Genomic DNA, 22,675 nt, shown 5'->3' on the forward strand with positions numbered 1-22,675 from the left:
CAAAGTTGATTGGACAGCGCTTAACAGTACAGATGGGCAATGATCCAAAACACAATGGGCAATGATCCAAAACACACTGCAAAAGCAACCCAGGGGCTTTAGAAGGAAAATAAATTGAATATTCTGCAATTGCCGAGTCCATCACATGAGCTCAACCCAATTGAGCATGCATTTCACTTACTGAAGGCAAAACGAAAGGCAGAAAGACCCACAAATAAAGAACAACTGAAGACAGCTGCAGTTGGAGTCTGGCAAAGCATCAAAAAGGATGAAATCCAGTCTTTGGTAATGTTCGTGGGTTTCAGACTTCAGACAGTCATTGTCAGTAAAGGGTTCTCAACAAAATATTAAAAATTAACATTTTATTTCTGTTTTTTATTCACTTGTCCAATTACATTTGAGCCCCTGAAAATGTATGTGTGTATACAAATGGTTGCAGTTTCTAAAATTTGTACTTGATATTCATGTTCAACCCCTTGAATTAAAGCTGAAAGTCTGCACTTCAAATTAATTTGGATTGTTTCATTTAAATTTTATTCTGGTGGCATTCAGAGCCAAAAATATTAAAATTGTGCCTGTGTTCAAACATATATGGACCGAACTGTATATTTAGAGAGATGCAGTGCTGGACATCACAGCAAACACTTAAAGTGGAAGTAAACCCTTCAATTTGATAGTTACAAAAACAGTTAACATTCCCGGCATGTCGGAAATGCTAGCTGTCACATTTGTTTGTGCTCTCAACCAAACTGCCAAACCATCCAATGGCTGGTTATATAACAGGTCACATGTACAACATCATGGCAGTTTCAGATTAAACAGAGGTCAAGATGGCCGCTTCCTTGGCTGAAAACGATAGGAGGGTTTACTTCCACTTTAAATCTGACATTTTTCGTCTGTTGCATATGGAACGTTTTTTAGCTGTGGTTGTAGAATTGTATGTAATTTTGGTGTGCTACAAACGTCTTGCAGAGCCAAGTTGAAGTCACAAAAATATATAGTTACATAGTAGGTGAGGTTGAAAAAAGACACAAGTCCAACTTGTGTGTATGATTATATGTCAGTATTGCGTTGTATATTCCTGTATGTTGTGGTCGTTCAGGTGCTTATCTAATAGTTTTTTTTTAACTATCGATGCCCCTTGTTTTGACCACCTAGTCAGACAATATACTAACAACCTCTATTTTCTATTTCTTGCCTCCCTACTCCTGTTATCATTTATGCAAGGTATCTAAATATGCCCATGTGGTCTAACAGGCGCCAGTGGTAGGTAGATCCAGTATAATTCGTAGTCAGGGCTCAGTAATAGAATTGGTCAGATACACTCTCTTCTAGTGCAGCACATGTCTGGGTGAGGACACTTGTGCCAAGTGGTGTAGCTGTTACTATACTATGGCAAAATAGATCACTGGAGTGGGTGGGAAGGAAGCAACATTTTTACTAAGGTGTTTTTAAGGGCACTTCCAAGCATTTATAAGCCACAATTAATGACCTACATGGGTAAAGTATTATAAAGACATAAAAATGTGTCGGCCTTCAAATGGATCGTAAAAGGGACTTTGTCAGGAGTAAAAAAAAAAAAAAGGCCTGTTGAAAAGCTTCTGATGGAAGCAGCCATTCTCTAAGTAACTAGTTCTAAGCCAGTGACTTGTGACTTACCCCTAGTGAAACTAAATAGGTTCAGCTGCTTCCATCAGAGCCTTGGGAAAGACGCACTTTAAAGCAAAATAATTGTTAATCAAAAAACGCACATAAATGAAAGTGAACTAGACGCATTTTTTCTAAAACAGTGCGATCTTTCCCATTGGATAGTGAGGTGGTATACCAAATCTCGGTGTCAGAGCGCAGTTGAGATCCCTGTTGTAGGATCGGGGAAACCAGCTGCTTAACCACTTAAGGACCGGACCAATATGCTGCTACATGACCCAAGGGGTTTTTACAATTCGGCACTGCGTCGCTTTAACAGACAATTGCGCGGTCGTGCGACGTGGCTCCCAAACAAAATTGGCGTCCTTTTTTCCCCACAAATAGAGCTTTCTTTTGGTGGTATTTGATCACCTCTGCGGTTTTTATTTTTTGCGCTATAAACAAAAATAGAGCGACAATTTTGAAAAAAATGCAATATTTTTTTACTTTTTGCTATAATAAATATCCCCCAAAAACATATATAAAAAATGTTTTTCCTCAGTTTAGGCCGATAAGTATTCTTCTACCTATTTTTGGTAAAAAAATCGCAATAAGCGTTTATCGGTTGGTTTGCGCAAAATTTATAGCGTTTACAAAATAGGGGATAGTTTTATTGCATTTTTATTAATTTTTTTTTTTTTTTACTACTAATGGCGGCGATCAGCGATTTTTTTTCGTGACTGCGACATTATGGCAGACACTTCGGACAATTTTGACACATTTTTGGGACCATTGTCATTTTCACAGCAAAAAATGCATTTAAATTGCATTCTTTATTGTGAAAATGACAGTTGCAGTTTGGGAGTTATCCACAGGGGGCGCTGTAGGATTTAGTGTTCACTTAGTGTGTGTTTACAACTGTAGGGTGGTGTGGCTGTAGGAATGACGTCATCGATCGAGTCTCCCTATATAAGGGATCACTCGATCGATGCAGCCGCCACAGTGAAGCACGGGGAAGCGGCTATAAACAAATAGCCGCGCCGTCGTCCCAGATCGCTCCCCGAGGGAACCCGCCCGCCGCATGTAGCGGGGGGGGTCCCAATCAGACCCCCGACCCACGTCTAGGCAGGGACGTACAGGTACGCCAATGTGCCTGTACGTGCCATTCTGCCGACGTATATGTACATGCGCGGTCGGGAAGTGGTTAAATGAAATTCTGAATACAAACAACTTTAAGATACATGCGTGTTGTTATCTATTAACAAGTCAGATTTATTAAACATTTTTAGCTCTCTATTAAAGCAGGATTTTTTCGTTCTATACATTTCTTAGCTGGCCCCCTTTACCTTGGTTTCTGGATCCACATCAATGGAACACACACAGAAGTTACTATTCTATTTAGTGAAGAACACTCCCAAACTTATATCTATTCACCCCATCACCCTTGGGTCTATAACAAACCTTTCTTTAATCAACTTTTTACATTAAAAAAACACGTTCATTGTGACCTGTGTAAATCTGTCTGTTTTGTAAAATGTCTTTTATTTGCACATTTAGACTTGAATTCCTGTGGAATGGCAGAGAACCCAGTGCGGCTCCTGAGGAGACCCGGCTGCCAGAAGAAATCCGCATGACATGCCACCAGTTTGTACAATACCACAAAGACCTGTGTGTTAGGAATATCGTAAAGGAGAGAAGGTATTTCCGCTGTCACTGAGCTGGGGAGCTATACTAATTGCATGTCACCCTGTCATCTAAAAATAATACCTAAAATATTACGAACACCGTCACTGTTCTGCCGTGTCATTCACTGTATTTAGTTCTCTGTAAAATGAAGCCCACTAAATCTGAGAGAATTACACCAATGATTCTCAATATTTGAGTGCAGGGTAACATTTTTTGGAACTGTAAAAAAACGATAAATAAATGGTGTATTACATGCTGTTCATAGCTACTATGAGATTAGTTTTCTGTATTCTGCAAAAAAACCTTGTAGATTCTGCTGCTCTCTCTTCCCCCTTCTGTTCATGTCCCCAATTCAGCTAGAAATGTTGCAGCTGTGGTGGCAACTCTTCTCATGCTCAATTTTCAGTGGGGTTCTATGCTGAGCATTTCCTCCCTATCACATGTGACTATAGAGTCACACATGTGGGTGTTTACACAGTGGTAAATGACAGCCCACTTTCCTCTTCTCCTCCATGCTCACTAACCAGCTAAACACAATGTAGGGGGAATTTTCCATGTAGATTAATGGAGGCTTAACGTGATACTAAAGTCCTTTTTTATTAAAAACAACAAATACGTTATACTTGCCTGCCCTGTGCAATGTATTTGCACAGAGCAGTCCAGATCCTCCTCTTCTCAGGTCCCTCTTCTGTGCTCCTGTCCCCTCCCTCCTGTTGAGTGCCCCCACAGCAAGCAGCTTACTATGGGGGTACCCGAGCTAAGCCGCAACTCCCTGTGTCCCGTCAGACATAGCCGTGGCCCGGCCCCCTCTCTCTCTCCTTATTGGCTGACCGACTTTAAGTGACAGCAGCAGGAGCCAATGGAGTTGCGCTGCTGTCTCAGCAAATGAGGAGGGGGCATCCTGGGCAGCCGAGACATTCCTACAACATCGCTTGATCTAGATGGAACTCGGGTAAGTATTAGGGGGTCTGCTGCACACAAAAGGGTTTTTATCTTTTTTTTTTTTTTTCTTGTTTACAAATTATTTTTATTGGGTACAAAAATTGGTACAAAAAAGTGTGATCAGTAGTATCCTTGAATACCATAAACAACTTATATTTTTCAATGATCTCTGATACAAAGTATTATTTATTATTCAGGGTTTAAGAAGTGTTTAGAATGATTGAACCATGGGTCCCATTTTTTTATCATAAGAAGGCTTAGAATGCATTAAAGGGGTTGTAAAGGTAAAAATGTTTTCCCTAAATAGCTTCCTTTAACTTGGTGCAGTCCTCCTTCACTTACCTCATCCTTCCATTTTGCTTTTAAATGTCCTCATTTCTTCTGAGAAATCCTCACTTCCTGTTCTTCTGTCTGTAACTCCACACAGTAATGCAAGGCTTTCTCCCTGGTGTGGAGTGTCGTGCTCGCCCCCCTCCCTTGAGGGGGTGAGCAGGAGAGTCAGGACGCCCACTAACACACAGCTCCTTTCTCTATCTGCAACGTAGAGAGCGTCCTGCTTGCCCCCTCCCCCATCAAGTGAGGGGGCGAACACGACACTCCACACCAGGGGCAAAGCCTTGCATTACTGTGTGGAGTTAAAGACAGAAGAACAGGAAGTGAGGATTTATCAGAAGAAATAAGGACATTTAAAAGCAAAATCGATGGATGAGGTAAGTGAAGGAGGACTGCACTAAGGTAAAGGAAGCTATTTAGGGAATTTTTTTTTTTTACCTTTTACAACTCCTTTAACATTAAAAACTTTCTACCTTTTACAATCACTTTAACCTCCCTTTTTATTCTAAGACAGCCTGGAGGAGCTTGACATAGCCTGTGACTGGCAGAAATCTGCCCACACTATGTTATTTCCACAAAATAATAAAGATTTGATTTCAAATAATATATTTATAGGACCATTTATTGATATATACTCCTGTATTCCAGTGGCTGATTTTTTTTTTATGTGACCAGTATCAGAGGACTAAATTAAAAAGGTGTTGGTACTGCGCTGGTATAATAATGTGATATCAAAAAAAAAATTTTTTTTAGAAAAAAAATTTTTTAGTTTACCCAATTTTTTATTTTTTTTTTCTATTTGACCCCTATAGTGATATAGTGCTAGATCCAGTACAGTGATGTACGTGATGGGTCACTATAGAAACAGCTCTTGTGAACATATGTACTAGCGTGATGCTATGTGCATATGCTGTGCCATCAAAAATAAATAAATAAATAGATAAATATGGCTACCCCAAATGATGTGCTAGTGAAACAATATTTCCAAAGTGCTATAAGTGAGTCTATAAACTATTATGAATATACATGCACAAGTGTGCGAACATATAAATAATGAATAATATTATTAATATATAAAAATAATAATAAGGTGCGTTGGTGCCAAAAATTAGTTTTTCACAATTCATGTGCGTTCATGCTGCAACACGCCAGTTCACAAATTCCAGTCCAAACAGAAAGTGTTGCTGAGTTTAAATCCTGGTGCTATATTTCATGCATACAGGGTGCTGTCACTTCTTCCACCCGACAAAGATAAGTGCTACCACCACCAACTGCTGAAATGCAAACTCACCAGACCCCAGCTGGTAATGTGCCTCAAAAACGTATTCCGTTAAAGTTGGTGAGTCCTCTCAGGATGTTCCTCAATGCCTCAAAGAAACCAAGGGGCTCATCATGGTGAAATACGTCTAAAAATATATTTATTTAAAATTCATAATAAAAAACTACTCACAAGAGAGGTGCTTTAAAACCAGCACCTGGTGTCTTTGGCAGTGTCAGTCTTTTAGACAGCCGCTGACCAGCTTATCGTACGGGTGCGTTCCTGGCTCCTGCTGTACCTGTGGTCTCACTGGTTAGAATTACACTCCCCCTTGCGCTGTCCACATAGCTTCTTACGCGTTTTGCGTCTTCAGCGGCTGTCTAAAAGACTGACACTGCCAAAGACACCAGGTGCTGGTTTTAAAGCACCTCTCTTGTGAGTAGTTTTTTATTATGAATTTTAAATAAATATATTTTTAAACGTATTTCACCATGATGAGCCCCTTGGTTTCTTTGAGGCATTGAGGAACATCCTGAGAGGACTCGCCAACTTTAACGGAATACGTTTTTGAGGCACATTACCAGCTGGGGTCTGGTGAGTTTGCATTTCAGCAGTTGGTGGTGGTAGCACTTATCTTTGTCGGGTGGAAGAAGTGACAGCACCCTGTATGCATGAAATATAGCACCAGGATTTAAACTCAGCAACACTTTCTGTTTGGACTGGAATTTGTGAACTGGCGTGTTGCAGCATGAACGCACATGAATTGTGAAAAACTAATTTTTGGCACCAACGCACCTTATTATTATTTTTATATATTAATAATATTATTCATATGTTCGCACACTTGTGCATGTATATTCATAATAGTTTATAGACTCACTTATAGCACTTTGGAAATATTGTTTCACTAGCACATCATTTGGGGTAGCCATATTTATCTATTTATTTATTTATTTTTGATGGCACAGCATATGCACATAGCATCACGCTAGTACATATGTTCACAAGAGCTGTTTCTATAGTGACCCATCACGTACATCACTGTACTGGATCTAGCACTATATCACTATAGGGGTCAAATAAAAGAAAACATTTTTTTTGGGTAAACTAAAAAAAAAAAATTCTAAAAAAAAAAAAAATTTTTTTTTTTGATATCACATTATTATACCAGCGCAGTACCAACACCTTTTTAATTTTTTCACCTAAACCTCATAGGTTTATACAGCACTGCAGCAGGTCAATATAGTATTATTTAGAACTTATTTTTGCGCCGGTGACAATCACTTTTCCAGTATCAGAGGACTAGAAGCTCCTCCTGCTCATGTTCCCCTGCAGACAGTGTGGGAAAGATCTGGGTCATGTGACACGGCTGTATATTGATTAGAAAAAAGTGATTTCTCTTAGTTCCTCCTAGCTTCACCTTTAAAATGTATACAGATGGTAAATACCAAATAGTAATAATGCCCCAGGTGGACAAAGGTGTTGTACTTCATAATTGTTGCTAATGCATGTTGCTTTTTATAGCAAGTCTGGTTTCATCCCTTTTCTTGCCATTTCTTCCTTGCTTCCTTCATTTCTGTGTGTTTGCTTTCCTGACTGTAACAGTCTGCAGTTTAATTTGCACTACATGTAAAGCTTGTTCTATTTGTCCACATAGCCATATCACATTAAGGCCCATGATTGTAACAATCGGGTAGTCTGGTGAAATAATTTAGAAATCAAAGCTTTTGTAAGCTAAATGGCTGACTTTTATGTGACCAAAATTCATCTGGGCCACTCTCTTCCCTGATCTTATTTTGCTTGTGGGAGCATTCACTGTATAAACGTATTAACATAACAATCGTATTAGGTTCAACTACTGAGTTTTGCTTATATATATATACACACATAATATATATATATATATATATATATATATATATATATATATATATATATATATATATATATATATATATATATAGTACAGACCAAAAGTTTGGACACACCTTCTCATTCAAAGAGTTTTCTTTTATCTTCATGACTATGAAAATCGTAGATTCACACTGAAGGCATCAAAGCTAAATATAAAAATAAATAAAATATATTTCATATTCTAGGTTCTTCAAAGTAGCCACCTTTTGCTTTGATTACTGCTTGGCACACTCTTGGCATTCTCTTGATGAGCTTCAAGAGGTAGTCACCTGGTGCAGCACCCCATCACTCTCCTTCTTGGTCAAATATCCCTTACACAGCCTGGAGGTGTGTTTGGGGTCATTGTCCTGTTGAAAAATGATGGTCCAACTAAACGCAAACCGGATGGAATAGCATGCCGCTGCAAGATGCTGTGGTAGCCATGCTGGTTCAGTATGCCTTCAATTTTGATTAAATCCCCAACAGTGTTACCAGCAAAGCACCCCCACACCATCACACCTCCTCCTCCTCCATGCTTCACAGTGGGAACCAGGCATGTAGAGTCCATCCGTTCACCTTTTCTGCGTCGCACAAAGAAACGGGAGTTGGAACCAAAGATCTCAAGTTTGGACTCATCAGACCAAAGCACAGATTTCCACTGGTCTAATGTCCATTCCTTGTGTTCTTTAGCCCAAACAAGTCTCTTCTGCTTGTTGCCTTTCTTTATCAGTGGTTTCCTAGCAGATATTCTCCCATGAAGGCCTGATTCACACAGTCTCCTCTTACCAGTTCTAGAGATGTGTCTGCTGCAAAAGGTGGCTACTTTGAAGAACCTAGAATATGAAATATATTTTCAGTTGTTTCACACTTTTTTGTTATGTATAATTCCACATGTGTTCATTCATAGTTTTGATGTCTTCAGTGTGAATCTACAATTTTCATAGTCATGAAAATAAAGAAAACTCTTTGATTGAGAAGGTGTGTGCAAACTTTTGGTCTGTACTGTATGTATGTGTGTGTGTGTGTATATGTGTGTGTGTGTGTATGTATGTATGTATGTATATGTGTGTGTGTGTGTGTGTGTGTGTATATATATAATTCTATACATTATGTCCAAGGCTGTTTTTTTTTCCCTAGACAGGCTATATATATATATATATATATATATATATATATATATATATATATATATATATATATTTATATATATATATATATATTTAATATTTCACATTTTCCATTTACAACCAGTAAGTGGTGCAGTTTAGTAAATTTTTCAGCGCATTTACTGCTTTTCTGTGAACAGTTTGTAAATATCGATTGACAACACAGATGAGAGAGGACAGGCTCCCCCTTTCAAGCTCCTAAAGCTCAATATAAGGCTTAAGTTGGAGAAAAGTAGACAGCTTTTGCTGCGCTTTCTTTTTTGGACATTGATATAGAGCAGCCTCTGCTCTTCTAGGAAAGCTTCCAATGATTTTGGAGTGTGTTTCTTGCCGATTCAGCCATAAGAGCATGCTAAACAGTTGTTTAAAATGTTAATATATGCTGTAGCATTAACAGCTCCCTTCACTGGAAACACCCTAAAGCAGGGGTCTCAAACTGGTGACTCTCCAGCTATTGCAGAACTACAAGTCCCATGAGACATTGCAAGGCTGATAGTTACAAGCATGACTCCCACAGGCAGAGGCATGATGGGTAGTTTTGCAACAGCTGGAGGGCTGCCAGTTTGAGATCCCTGCCCTAAAGTGATATTGAAGTATTTAATTATTTTTTTTGTTGAAAACATGTTATACTTACCTGCTCTGTGAAGTGGTTCTGCACAGAGCAGCCCAGATGCTCTTATTGTGTCTCTCTTCGGTGCTTTTGGCCCCTCCCTCCTGTTGAGTGCCCCCACAGCATGCAGCTTGTCAGTTTCCTGTGTCCATTCAGACACTGAGCTACGGCACGCCTCTTTCTTTCCTCATTGACTGACTGGCTTTGGTTGACAGCAGCAGGAGCCAATAGCGCCACGCTGCTGTCTCAGCCAATGAGGAGGGGGAGTCCTGTGCAGCCGAGACACTCCTGCAACATCGCTGGATCTAGATGGGGCTCAGGTAAGTTTTAGGGGGGCTGCTGCACGCAAAAGGCGTGTTATCTTAATGCACAGAATGCATTAAGATAAAAAAAAAACTTCTGACTTTACAATCACTTTAACTTAATAATTTAAAGGGGAGTCGCCATATTTTTACCCATATAGTGAATCTACAAGCCCAGGCAAATTGAGTGTAACTTGAAAGCTGAGTGTTAGGCAATGAGCAGTTACCACTTAACAATAGTGCTTAAAGTGGAATTCCATTTTAACCCTAACTACTCTTAAAACTTCCCAATGCCTCCTCCTAACACCTATGCTTACTAACCTGTGTAAAAAAGATGTATATACTTACTATATTCATCTCGTCTGGTCATGTGATCTCCCCTGTGTCAGCCATTGGCTCCTGCAGGTAAAAGGAGAGTATGCTCCAACAATGGCTAGTAAAGCCTGGCGCGGTGAACTCACTCATAGGACTCATGGTCCATCCAGTGCTTCCTCTTTCCTGAAGCGGTGGTGGCTGACATAGGGGAACCAGATCATGTGACCAAACTCTGGAGCGGCCTAAAAATAGAGAAGTATATACATCTTTTTTAAGCCCGTAAACATGGGGTGAATGCCGGCCGATACTCTGACTGTGTGTATGTCAGACATGCATGCTTGAAAACCCAATCAGCGCTCTCAGCCAATAGCAGTGTTCTAGTGGTGGGGTCGGTGCAGGCGTCCCCTCTATCAGTACACAACAGCTTTGTCTGGGAGATCGCTGGACTAACCTTGCATGGTTAGTACAGTGGCTCCTGACCAGAGCTGTCAGTTTATTTTTTTTCCTGCAACCAGCTGGGTTGCACAAAAAAAACCTGTAGTGTGTGTACCAGGCATTACACATGTTTGTTGGCATAGGTGTTAGAAAGTAGGACGCTCAGGTTTGAGGCTAATTTAAAACAGCGAAGGCTTCCACTGCATTATTAGACTTGTTTTTTTTTATTCCTTGCTTCAGACCTATGGCGGACATGCTGAGATGTAGTCATGAACAGGAGAAAAACAAAATTTGTATGAGTACCTGACAATTGGGAGCTTAGGGGTGTCGTGGTATTTCATGGAAATAGTCACACATAGTTACATGCCCATTAATAATAATGCACTTCTCCCAAATCAATTTGTGTTCTTTCCAAATTGTAGACTATTCCAGTTGTCTCCTACAGCTTATACACAAATGTATTTTTAGTTCATGCTCTTCCCACTTCCCCTTACTGTCTTCTAATGTTCTATGACCCTGTACTGATCTAACCTGCCTATATCATGCTATCCTATTTTCCCTCTTATTTTTCTTTACCTGCTGCCAATCACAGCCCTGGCACAAGAGTTACAGAGCATTTGGGTGAATCATTCCTTTGACACACAGGTGTGGTGCCAGAAACTCCGCTATAATCTTCTGGGGCTCGGATTTGGTGAGCTGGCTTGTCGAGGTGGGACTATCTTCCGATCGCGGCGAAGCAGTTAAGTATGGAGAGAGACTGCTGAAAGGAGGCGTCATTCAGCATATCACAGACGAATACGAATTTCGAGATGAAAACCTCTACTACCGCATGCTGAAAACAAGACGTGTCCAATACCAGAGAAGATGACACATCTGCAGTTTTGTGTACTTGTTTCCATTGTCTTGGATATTGTGTGTCTTAATACTTGTCTCTAACATTTCTGAAGACACCATTAACATAAGCACGCTGACGTGTTTGTGTTTATAGCTATGCAAAAATCATCAGGGCTGGCTGTTTAAAGCCTTGGTAAACCTGGCATTGTTAAAAGTATTGTGATCGCTGTGGGAAAGGCTACAGAACTAGTTTGCAGCTCAGCTCACACCGTATGTGTGCCCAAGATAGTCCCTGCTGCAGAGAACCAATGTGAAAAAGCACACAGGGGTTGATTTACTAAAACTGGAGAGTGCAAAATCTGGTGCAGCTCGGCATGGTAGCCAATCAGCTTCTAACTTTAGCTTGTGCCGTTAAGCTGTGTCAATAAAACCTGGAAGCTTATTGGCTACAATGCAAAGCTGCCCCAGATTTTGCACACTCCAGTTTTAGTAAGTCAACTGCTCACCTAGGGGTAAAATCTGCTACTTGGAGTTCTTGCCCCTCTTGTATCTAATACAAACTGTTCATTTACTCCTATGGTAGAAACCAAGAGGTGGAGTTGGTCTGCTGCTTTCATAATTGGAAATGGCACTGACCATGCTCTAAAGCCATTCATTTTATCCATTGGCGCTTTTGGTCTGTTCTTTGTTACAGTAATCCATCTAACACTGGATTGTCATTGTTGGGTGGGTTATGACTTTGAAGCACAATGAAACCCTTGCGATTTCTTTTTTAATTGTATTTATTTAGTGAAGGATTTTTTTGGGGCTTTACCTGCAGGAAAAAAAAAATATTTGTGATGAGTAACAAAGCTGGACACTGCTAGAACTGTACATACAACATACCCAAATATTAACATTTGATTAAATGTAGGGGTCAATTATGCATTATTAATTTGGTTACCACTGCCATATGGTGAGGATTACCCACCCTTAGTTCTCAGACTTTCCCTGAGTAGCTTGGTGGACTATTCACGTATGTTCAGTCATATGAAGGACTTGCCTCAACCTCATCTTTTGTCTTTGAAATAAGAGGGGAGAGACGCAGAATACATAGGACAGCACCAAGTACTGCTTTGCCCTATAGAGTATCATGTTATTTGTTCCCACTAAGTCTAGATTACCATGGAAAGGGGACAAAATAGTACATTATGTTTTGCTTGTCCCAGTTACTTATGATGGCTGCAGGCTGGGCACACATTGGGGGGGGGGGGGGGGGGTTTACTTTAATTGCTTTCCATGCAGTTGCATTACAGTGCTCACAAATATCCAGCAGTTCTGTTTTCCTACTCTTTCTGCAACTCTTTTCCTGTCCAATTAAAATGTGATGAGGTTATGAGTACACTGGGTACTACAGAGCCTTTTTATAGATGTGCCACCATCTTGTTGTTGGCCACAACATTTTTCTCTACATAAGATAGAGACGGGGGCAGTGATCTTCAGTTTGGTTTACTACACAGATTTTACTGCAGAATGGACAGACTTTTGAATTTAGTGGCTCAGTTCCTTAAGAAATTGCTTGGCTAATGGAGCCTCATGTTTCACTGTAGCAAATGATATATGTGCTGTGTGCCATCCATAAGATAATATATTTATCGTCGTATATATTTTTTTATCTTTGAACTGCTGTCAGATTACTTGGGTCCTCAGTTATAATATAGAACAGATGGCACTATCTGCAGACATGGACTACTCCACAGTACACCTCCATTTTGTATTTCATTCATAAAATGCAGAGTGTGATGAGGGGCCTGCAGTGTCATTCAGAGTGTTTTCTGCATGACACTGCAGAGAACAGATCAGGATAGGAAAGCCCTGTCACATGACTAGCCAGTCACGTGACAGGTTTCCTGTTCCAGACATGTTTTTTGTTTGTTATGGATACAAAATGAATGGGACTTTGCTTCCGAGTTCTAAAGCAAGGGACACAGCAAATCATTTTGTAAAGCACAATTCTGTGCTTGATAAAAAAAAATGCTGGAATTTTTACTTTGAGGCAGGGTTCACACTTCGGATGCGGCTGACAGCAGGGGGTCCGGTGCTTCCTGTTCTCCATTTCAGGGACAAATTGGGGCTCAAATTTTTGCCTGAAATGGAGCCAAAGACTGACAGGACCCTTGTTCAATTCACTCTGCGGCCACCACATAGATATGTGAACCGCTCCATTGAGAACCAGCCACACTCTCCTGTCATGTGAATTTGATGCGGAGAAACCATCATCCAGATAGCACTAGTGTGAACCCAGCATTAAAGAAATGCTATGAGCCAAGTTAAGCCATAACAATGATTTATAAATCGGCCCCTCGGGAGTGTGTAACCAGCAGAAAACTGTGTACATCCTTCACCTCTGGACGCTGCATGTTCTTTTAAATATGTTGCTGTTGGTTATGTTGAATGGAGCTGTTTGGCCATGCGAGGCACCTTTATGTCAATTCTTATGTTACATGGCATATAGGTCCATGCACACCAGTTCTTTTGGCATTAAAAAAAAAATGCCTATATAGAATTTTGTACAGGCACCTAGCATTTTCTTTTTTTTGCCAGAAAACTCCTCTCAAAACACAAACCAGAAGGTTTTTTTTGTCTGCTTCTAAACATCCTAATGTGCATAGAGGTAGGATAACATTGAGCTGCTTTTATAGGCAAAATGCAAATTTTCCTAAAAAAGCACCTATTTTCTCTTTTTTAAGACCAGTGTGCATGGATCCTAATGGTGTCTTTTGGGAATTTAAAGCTTATTTAAAGAGAATACATTGTTTTTGAATGTATGTTTTTAGAGATATTGTGATTTCCAACTTTAACAATGTGCAATGTTTTAAAAACCTTACATGTTTAGTTTGTAAATGCACATGGGGTAGTCATATTGTTGTATTAACAACTGCGCTTTACTGTTAATTTCTGACAAGTCGGCTATTCTGCTCAAATTAACTGAAAACTGATTCTTACTATGGCTATTTGCTCTTGTCTCAGCAATCCGTGTAGCAGGATTGCTGCCTGCTATACAGAAATATACCAAAAGAAGAATATACAACTGTGATGCAGTATCACGTGTGGAGTTTGATAAATGTTTTACGTTTGCCTTTTGCTCTTCTGTTTTTCAGTGTCAAATGAAAATTATAATACGAATGCTGTAACCCATAAATCTCTGCATTTAAGTGGCCATAAACATGAGATGACCATTTACAGATGTGAGGCAACATTCTCCATTTTGTTGACAGGCTTTAGGCTTGTCAATGTTATCGGTGTGAGAACCTTCTGCGATCATGCAGCATTCATGGACATGTGCATTTGACTTTCTTCAAAGTGGATTTTGCATTCCCATTGACTTGTATAAGAATACAGACCCATTTGAAGAGAACCAAAGCCAATTGACACAGACGCTGAGCTGACCAGTCGCTTTTTGTTCCCTTTTAAGGTAAAGCATTGTTGGCTACCCTCCCTTCATGTACTTGTAATAACTACACAGTGCTGCTATAAAATATTTTGTACATGGTCTGAATATATTGTATTAACAGATTAATATATTACGTTTAGTTTTCTATACAAATATTGTTTAAAACTGTACATATTTTAAACAATGAGTATAATAGCTTTGTTAACAAATTCCCTTAGGCCTCATTCACACGGGAATACTTAAGCGTACGACTGTGCGAAGGGCTGTCTTTGCCTACGCGGGATGCATGTTTTTTTGTGCCTCTACATGCCACTCATGTCTATTGAGACGTAGCAGCTACATGGTCGTAATTTGACAGCCGCATGTCCTGGGATGCACACTGTCTATGATCGGTGACATGCAGCAGCACGGCTGTCAAATTGGGACCAGTGGCTGCATCACAGTAGACCTAAATGGGACAGGGGGTGGTAAGACTGCTACTGGTGTAAATAAGGCCCAACCGAATAAGCCTGTTTTTAGATTTCCTTAAAATGATTCTAAAATGCTCAAAAAAATATTATATAGAAATATTATTAAAAAAAAGATATAATAAACTTCCTACTAATCTGGACCAGTCCCAATCCTCCTCTTCTGGGATCACCTGCCAGTGTTCCCATCTCCTCTTTGGCGAGTGCCACCATAGGAAGCCGCTTCCTATGGGGTCACTTGTGTGGGCATAATACCAAGCCCCACTGCCTGTGTCCATAGACACAGACAGCGTGGTTCAGCCCCACCCCCTGCTCCCTTGTCACAAGATTTGATTGACAGCAGCAGGTGACAATAACAGAAGTTTTTTTTTTTTTTTACCTTAAATGCAGAGAGTGCATTAAAGTAAAAAAAATCTTAAACCTTTAGAACTACTTTAATGCTTTCGTTTAGACAGTTTGATGCTTATGCATTTCAATTTCCTGACTCAATGGCATATGCAAATTCATACACAGCAAGACGTGCCAAAATTAAGCCATATGATTTTATTGTGACATAAAAGGTAGCAAGTAAATATAAATTCTACTTCAGAACTTTTAAATGCATTAATGTTCAACTCGTTATTAGCTGGTGGTCAATAATTGTACAATATTTTGTTATGTTGTAGTTTTTGATTTTAAGATCTGCTTAGGGTTAGATCGGAGTGGCAGTTGCATTCACAAAACAAGATACGACTAAATGTGGGCTAGATCCGACTGACGTACGTCTTAGTACGCCGTCGGATCTTAGGTGCATATTTACGCTAGCCACTAGGTGGCGCTTCCGTTGATTTCCGCGTAGAGTATGCAAATTAGCTAGATACGCCGATTCTCAAACGTACGTCCGCCCGGTGCATTTTTTCGGCATAACGTTACCCCTGCCTCTATGAGGTGTACGCAATGTTAGGTATGGACGTCGGGACAGCGGCAAATTTTCCGTTGTTTGCGAATAGGGCTTTTGTGTAAGTTACGTTCATGTCGAAAGCATTGACTATTTGCGACGTGATTTCGCCATTCGTAAAAAGCGTCAATTAAGTGGGGTCATACCAGATTACCATACAACACGCCCACTCCAAGCCTACTTTGAATTACACCGGCAGATTTACGTTACGCCGGCCCGCATATGGGAGCAAGTTCTTTGTGGATACCCTAGGAGCCACTCTGATTTACGGCGGTGTAGCGCATATGAGATGTGCTACGCCCGCCTAAATATACGCCCGTTTTTGTGGATCTGGCCCCATGTGACTAGCACCTGAGGAGATTCACTTCTGACATGTCCCCATCATTACTCAAACTGATTTTATTTATAAAAAGTTAGATTTTGTACATAGGTCCCAATAAAACTAAATGTTGGGTTGCCAAGTGGAGCTTTTATGACTGTTTAATGAGTTTGAATATAAGCAATGAATGATCACTTTTAGTACTTAAAAAATATTGTACTGTCTATAACTGTTCGCTGAAGAAATGTAAAACATCTACCAGTAAAGATGACTGTTGAACTCTAAAGTATGACGCCATGCTCTTAATCATTTTGTACAAACACAAGAACCATTACATATATTATTTCCAGTGTGATTGTTTATTGACCCCCCCCCCCCCCCCCCAAAAAAAAAGCTGCAATATTTGCATATGCAACAAAATATTCATACAAATTCAGCCTGGCTTGTGCTTGTTTTCACCCAAGAGCTCCCTCTAATAAAAGTACAGTTGAATTATTTTGCTTGATTGTTTGTTTGTGTTTTTAAATGAAGCACTGATATGTACAAATTACATAGACTCTGCAGATCACTATTTTGTACCATTCAAATCAATTGTGCATAGTGCAGGAAATAACCATGGCAGAAAACATTATATTGACATCAGTGGTAAATATTACAAAGCCTGAAAATTAAAAAGGAAATTTCAACTTTCATAAATACCTTTTGAAAATCTATAACCGCTTTGTGTCACAAACACTTGCCTGCAAGGGGTGTCAAACTCGACTTGGCAGCTGACCCTGCTGGAAAGAAGATTGCAGGGCTAACCTGGAATGTGACATTTTGGCACTTTCTGGACCTTTGTTTTTAGCTTTGAGCTGAACAGTGATCTTCAGATACAAACCTGTGGCACAGCTTCTAGTGTGACTCTGAGGGCTCACACAGGCCTGTACTCCTCAGTGTCTTCTACAACTCCTGTGGGGTGGGGTTGAAACCACAAGGCCTGTTTCGTCTACATTTAATGGTGCAGTCTGCTCTATATCCACAACAAAGTCTAACTCTGATGCCGCGTACACACGATCATTTTTCGACATGAAAAAAACGTCGTTTTTCAAAAATGTCATTTAAAATGATCGTGTGTGAGCTTCACATTTTTCAGGTTCTGAAAAACGACCAAAAAAAAAATTTGAGCATGCTGCATTTTTTAACGTCATTTTAAGCGATGTCGTTTTTCGGGTTGTAAAAAATGATCGTGTGTGGGCTAAAACGGCGTAAAAAACCCGCGCATGCTCAGAAGCAAGTTATGAGACGGGAGCGCTCGTTCTGGTAAAACTACCGCTCATAGTAGAGTAAGCACATTCATCACGCTTTAACAGACTAAAAAGCGTGAATCGTCTTTTACCAACATGGAATCGGCTAAAGCAGCCCAAAGGCGAATGGAACTTCCCCTTTATAGTGCCAGCGTCACCGCGCTTTGCTAGATAATGTTTTAAAAACGATGGTGTGTAGGCAACATCGTTTTAATGATGAAGTTGGGAAAACTTTGTTTTTTCGACATGCTGAAAAATGATCGTGTGTACCCTTGCTGGCTCCTCCATCCCTAATATGCCTAAAGCCACTATTACCATCTTTGGTTCAGTCTACTCCTGGAGACTATCTGAGCAGATTTCATATGACTTGGATTTATGAGGAGTTTTCCTATTTGAGCACTGAAAACAACAACCTATAGAAACCTGGACCCCTCCTGACAATGTGAAGAAGTGGTTTCCCTTTGAAAGAGAATTAATTACCCACTGCAGACACTCTGGTCCTGTTCAGTTAACAAACATGAACCTGAACAAGTTGAAGATGTTCTTCCCTTAGTGATTTTGACAACAATTGGATTCGCCACTTACAGAAGGTTTGTTGGAATTAATTGGAGAGGCGTTGTAGCCAATGAATTACATTTGTGAATCCATGTCACTATGATCAGAATTCTTTAACGTGGACTCCTTGAAAGCAAACCCTTGTGTCCTGGCGATCTTGGAACAAATGTCTAGAGCCCTGTGTTTGATGTGATGGCCTTTTACAAGTATCTAAGCTCATCTATTGCATAAAAGTGATGTCTGTTCATATGCATAGGGCAGTTTGGCTACATGTCTTGAACATCGAGGATACACCCAAGGAACATCTGATTCACTTGCTCTTTAAGGTAAGGCATCTCAGAAGCAGCACTTGACAAGGTATTTCCCAATACTAATGGAAGTCAGACTGAGTGTCTGCCTCAATGCAGGAGATGAGTATATAGAATCTTAACCTTTATCTATTACTGCAGTAGTACCTCAGGCAACCACTATCGACCTCCCTTTCAAAGCCAGAAGCCCTCTCATCTGCATGAAGGTGCACCCCCACGTTTGTAAGTGGATACTTTGTTCATCCTACGAGGTCCCTTGGTAACTAACCTTTTTAGGCCGGATTCACACTTGTGTGGTGCGAATTTCAGCTCTCTTATCTCTGCAGAGAGATAGGAGAACTGTTCAGCAAATCAGCTCCGTTTTAGATGCGAATTTAGAGACCTGGGAGAGGGGAGGGGGAAGTGTATTGAGGTGAATGAGACAAATCCTGAAGAGAAATGAACACATCTGCGAATCAGATGCGTGCCTATAGAAGATAATGGGCCTGCATTTGCACCTGAGCCGCATCGCAATGGCTAGAAAAGGCACACATTTTTTCGGCAATGCGCAGTGCGAATGCATCGCACATATGTGAACCAGCCTCATTGAAAACAATGTATTTTATAATGTTATGCGAATTGGATGCGGTTTAAGCCGCAACCAATTCGCATAGGTGTGAATCCGGCCTTACAGTTTGGGTGCTAAGGCTTTCCCCTGTATAGACTTTTGAATCGGGCATCTTCTGCAGCAGCATCCCATTGTGCATCTTCCCAAATTGATTTGGGTTCCTCACACCTGATTTTTGGTAGAAGCGTATCTTTGTGAATGGTAGATTTTATTTTTTTATCTCAGATGGTTGCTCCCCTTATGATGCTCCATAGCATTATCCCTTCCCTGAGGGTCCTCTTGTACTACATTGCTTGGCATCCCTATTGAGGAACACACAGTAGACCTCCCCTGGAGTTACCTAGATTTTCTCAGTTTATGCTGAGAGTCCTATTGTTGCTTCAAGTGGAACTGCCCGGCTCACATCCTCAGTATAAAAGATTACTCTCTGTGGACTTTTTACCTCTCAGACCCCTTTCACACTGGGTTTTTGCAGAGGTATTCGGCTGCTAGAGGGGTGCTTTTAACCCCTGCTAGCGACCGAAAAAGGGTTAAAACTACTTGCTGCAGCGCCGCTTTGCCCATTCCTTTCAATGGGCAGCAGCGGTGTACACACCGCTCCAAAGATGCTGCTTGCAGGAGTTTTATTTTACGTCCTGCCAGCGCATCGCCTCAGTGTGAAAGCCCTTGGGCTTTCACACCGAGACTGCAGGGAGGGGGGGGCTTTTTTCAAGTGATATTTTTAGCCCAAAAGCACCTAAGAAACACCCCAGTGTGAAAGGGGTCTTATAGTATGTAGCAGGTTCTTCCTGTTTACCCCTGGGGGGTTTGAGAAATTGTTGGAGATTCTCCCATCTCGTGCAGTCTCTCAGTTCTTTTTCAGTCTCTCCCTCTGAGCTTTGGAGTCTGGAATTTGGGCATAACACCGAGTTGGGCTCTTCCGGCCAACAAGTTAAGAAATTCCTTTTCGCCTGTTCTGGGTGGACTACCCTAAAAGACATATAGCCTCTTGCCAATTTCATAAGTCTACTTCTCTGGAACAGACAGTTCCGAGTCACTGGAGGATCGTTGGTCGTTTCCTGTAACAAAATTGGGTGACCTACTTCCTACAATGGACAGTGTGACTGTCATTCGCTGTCTTTTCCTCAGACAAGATATTATCTTCAGATCCCATCTGTGAGCTTTCCAAGTTTGTACAGTGAAGGTTCTGCAGGTGAGTGCCCCTCCATTCTTCCTTGCAAACTCAAAGTGTCCATCATTGGAAGGTCCCTTCTCTGGAGGGGCAGCAGGCAGGTCTTACTGTTGCCCTGCTGCAGATTTCCTGCAGTGTCCTGAATACTTGAAGATAGTACCTCTTCTATGACCAAACTGGTCTTCTGAGTAAGTCTCCCAAGATTCCTTCACGCTTTCCTATCATCAATTCATAGTGCTATAATTATTACCCTTGCTCCTTGGTGGAGGATTCTGGGGTAGGTATGTTAGACAACTGGTTAAGCAAGGAGGCAGTGTGGCTACCACACCCCCTAAAACACCAATGGGTGCTGGTCCGGAGAGTGTCAGTTTTTATTATTTATCGCTGCCTACCCTTTTCTACAGTTGTTGATCACCTTAAGTGACACTAAACAATATCCTTATTGACAAAAAAAATAATCAATACACACCCACTACTTTTATTGCGGGTTGAAAAAAAAAAAAAAAAAAAACACATACATACTCACCTGGATGGCTGCGGCACACTGAGAATTGGGCGATCAAAGACTGCTGGTCTCTCAGTCTTCAGTGACTGTCATTCTTACTGGAGCACAGGGCTGTGAAGGGGGTAGGGGCAGCTGGCTCTGGCCTAAAGAGTAGAGGGGACTTCTGGCTTTTTATCAGCGCTTGGTTCTAAATCCTGATGGTAAGGTGGTGCATTAGTGTGTATGGAACATGTAGCTTGCACATCTGGAAAGGCACCTTCAATGTTGAAAGATATATTCTGGTTTTAGAGCAGTATATGCGCCCATCTGAACAACATATTTTTAAAGGAAGGCTTTGCATATTTCAGCAGGACAATGCTAAACCGCATACTTCAGCTATGACAACATCATGGCTTGATAATAGATGCTTAACGACTTCAATACAGGGCATTTTCACCCCCTTCCTGCCCAGACTAATTTTTCGTTTTCAGCGCTGTCGCACTTTGAATGACTATTGCGCGGCTCCCAAACAAAATTAACGCCCTTTTTCCCCCACAAATAAAGCTTTCTTTTGGTGGTATTTGATCACCTTGGCGGTATTTATTTGTTGTGCTATAAACAAAAGAGTGACAATTAAAAAAAAAAAACACTATCTTTTACTTTTTGATTTAATAAATATCATAATTTTTTTTTTTTAAAACGTTTTTTTTTTTCAGTTTAGACCGATATGTATTATTCTACATATTTTTGGTAAAAAAAAAAGAAAAAAACGCAATAAGCGTATTTGATCGGTATGCACAAAAGTTCTAGCATCTACATAATAGTAATGGCGGCGATCTGCGATTTTTATTGTGACCGTGACATTGCGGTGGACATATCGGACACTTTTGACACATTTTTGGGACCACACATTTACACAGCGATTAGTGCTATAAAACTGCACTGATTACTGTGTAAATGTGACTGGCAGGGAAGGGATCGACACTAGGGGGTGCTGAAGGGGTTAAATATGTTCCCTAAAGTGTGTTCTAACTGTAGGGGGACTCACAAGGGAAGGGGACCGATGTGTGTTCCTCTGTACTGGAACACACATCAGTCTCCTCACCGCTGACAGGACATGGATCTGTGTGTTTACACACACAGATCCATGGTCCTGCCGTGATTGCGGGTAAACGCGGGTGCCCGGCGGACATCACGGCCGCCGGGCACGCGCACTGAATCCCGAGCAATGCGGCCGGGAATGCAAGGACGTCATATGATGTCCAGTCTGAAGGACGAAAGATCCCTGCCGATGTCATTTCTCTTTCGTTCATAGACGGACACAGCCTTCATTGACCTTAGGGTTATGCTTCTTCCTACCAGGAGATTTAGGCAGAATTCTACAGCACTTAAGGTGTTAAAAACTTTCCTTCATGCTGCTCCTCCCAGGGGGCGTGGCTCCCCCAGGCATAACCCACACCCTGCTTTAGCAGCCTCAGTTTGTTTTCTGCCTAACGACAGGAGGTCAAGGCTATCTCTGGAGTTCCTGGACTCTGGAGTTTTTTTCTGGCGATTTTTCTCGCTTTTTTTATTATTTTGTTCCTGCATTTTTGAATCCTGCGATTCTTCTATCAACAGCCGACTGGGTGACAGGCTGGGTCCTCGACTCTTGTAGTCCCCCCATGTTCGGCCTTCGAGCGTGTGCCGGCCCTCAGCTCAGCTTTGGGAC

General features: G+C 41.0%; 1 protein-coding gene across 2 annotated transcripts in view; it reads left to right on the forward strand.

Annotated features, from left to right (window-relative positions):
• The window catches only part of GPR155 (G protein-coupled receptor 155), a 75,847-nt gene extending 64,089 nt beyond the window's left edge, over positions 1-11,758 (forward strand). The window contains exons 15-16 of one of the 2 annotated variants that reach the window (XM_040357717.1): positions 3,184-3,324; positions 11,212-11,758. In XM_040357717.1, the coding sequence (XP_040213651.1) occupies positions 3,184-3,324; positions 11,212-11,434 (364 nt within the window). In that variant the 3' untranslated portion in view covers positions 11,435-11,758. Of the gene's footprint in view, positions 1-3,183; positions 3,325-11,158 lie in introns of both variants that reach the window. The other variant, XM_040357718.1, reaches the window with a different exon arrangement.
• The last annotated feature ends 10,917 nt before the right edge of the window (positions 11,759-22,675 follow it).

Source organism: Rana temporaria, chromosome 6 (genome assembly GCF_905171775.1).
Source record: "Rana temporaria chromosome 6, aRanTem1.1, whole genome shotgun sequence".
NCBI classification, from domain to species: Eukaryota; Metazoa; Chordata; class Amphibia; order Anura; family Ranidae; genus Rana; species Rana temporaria.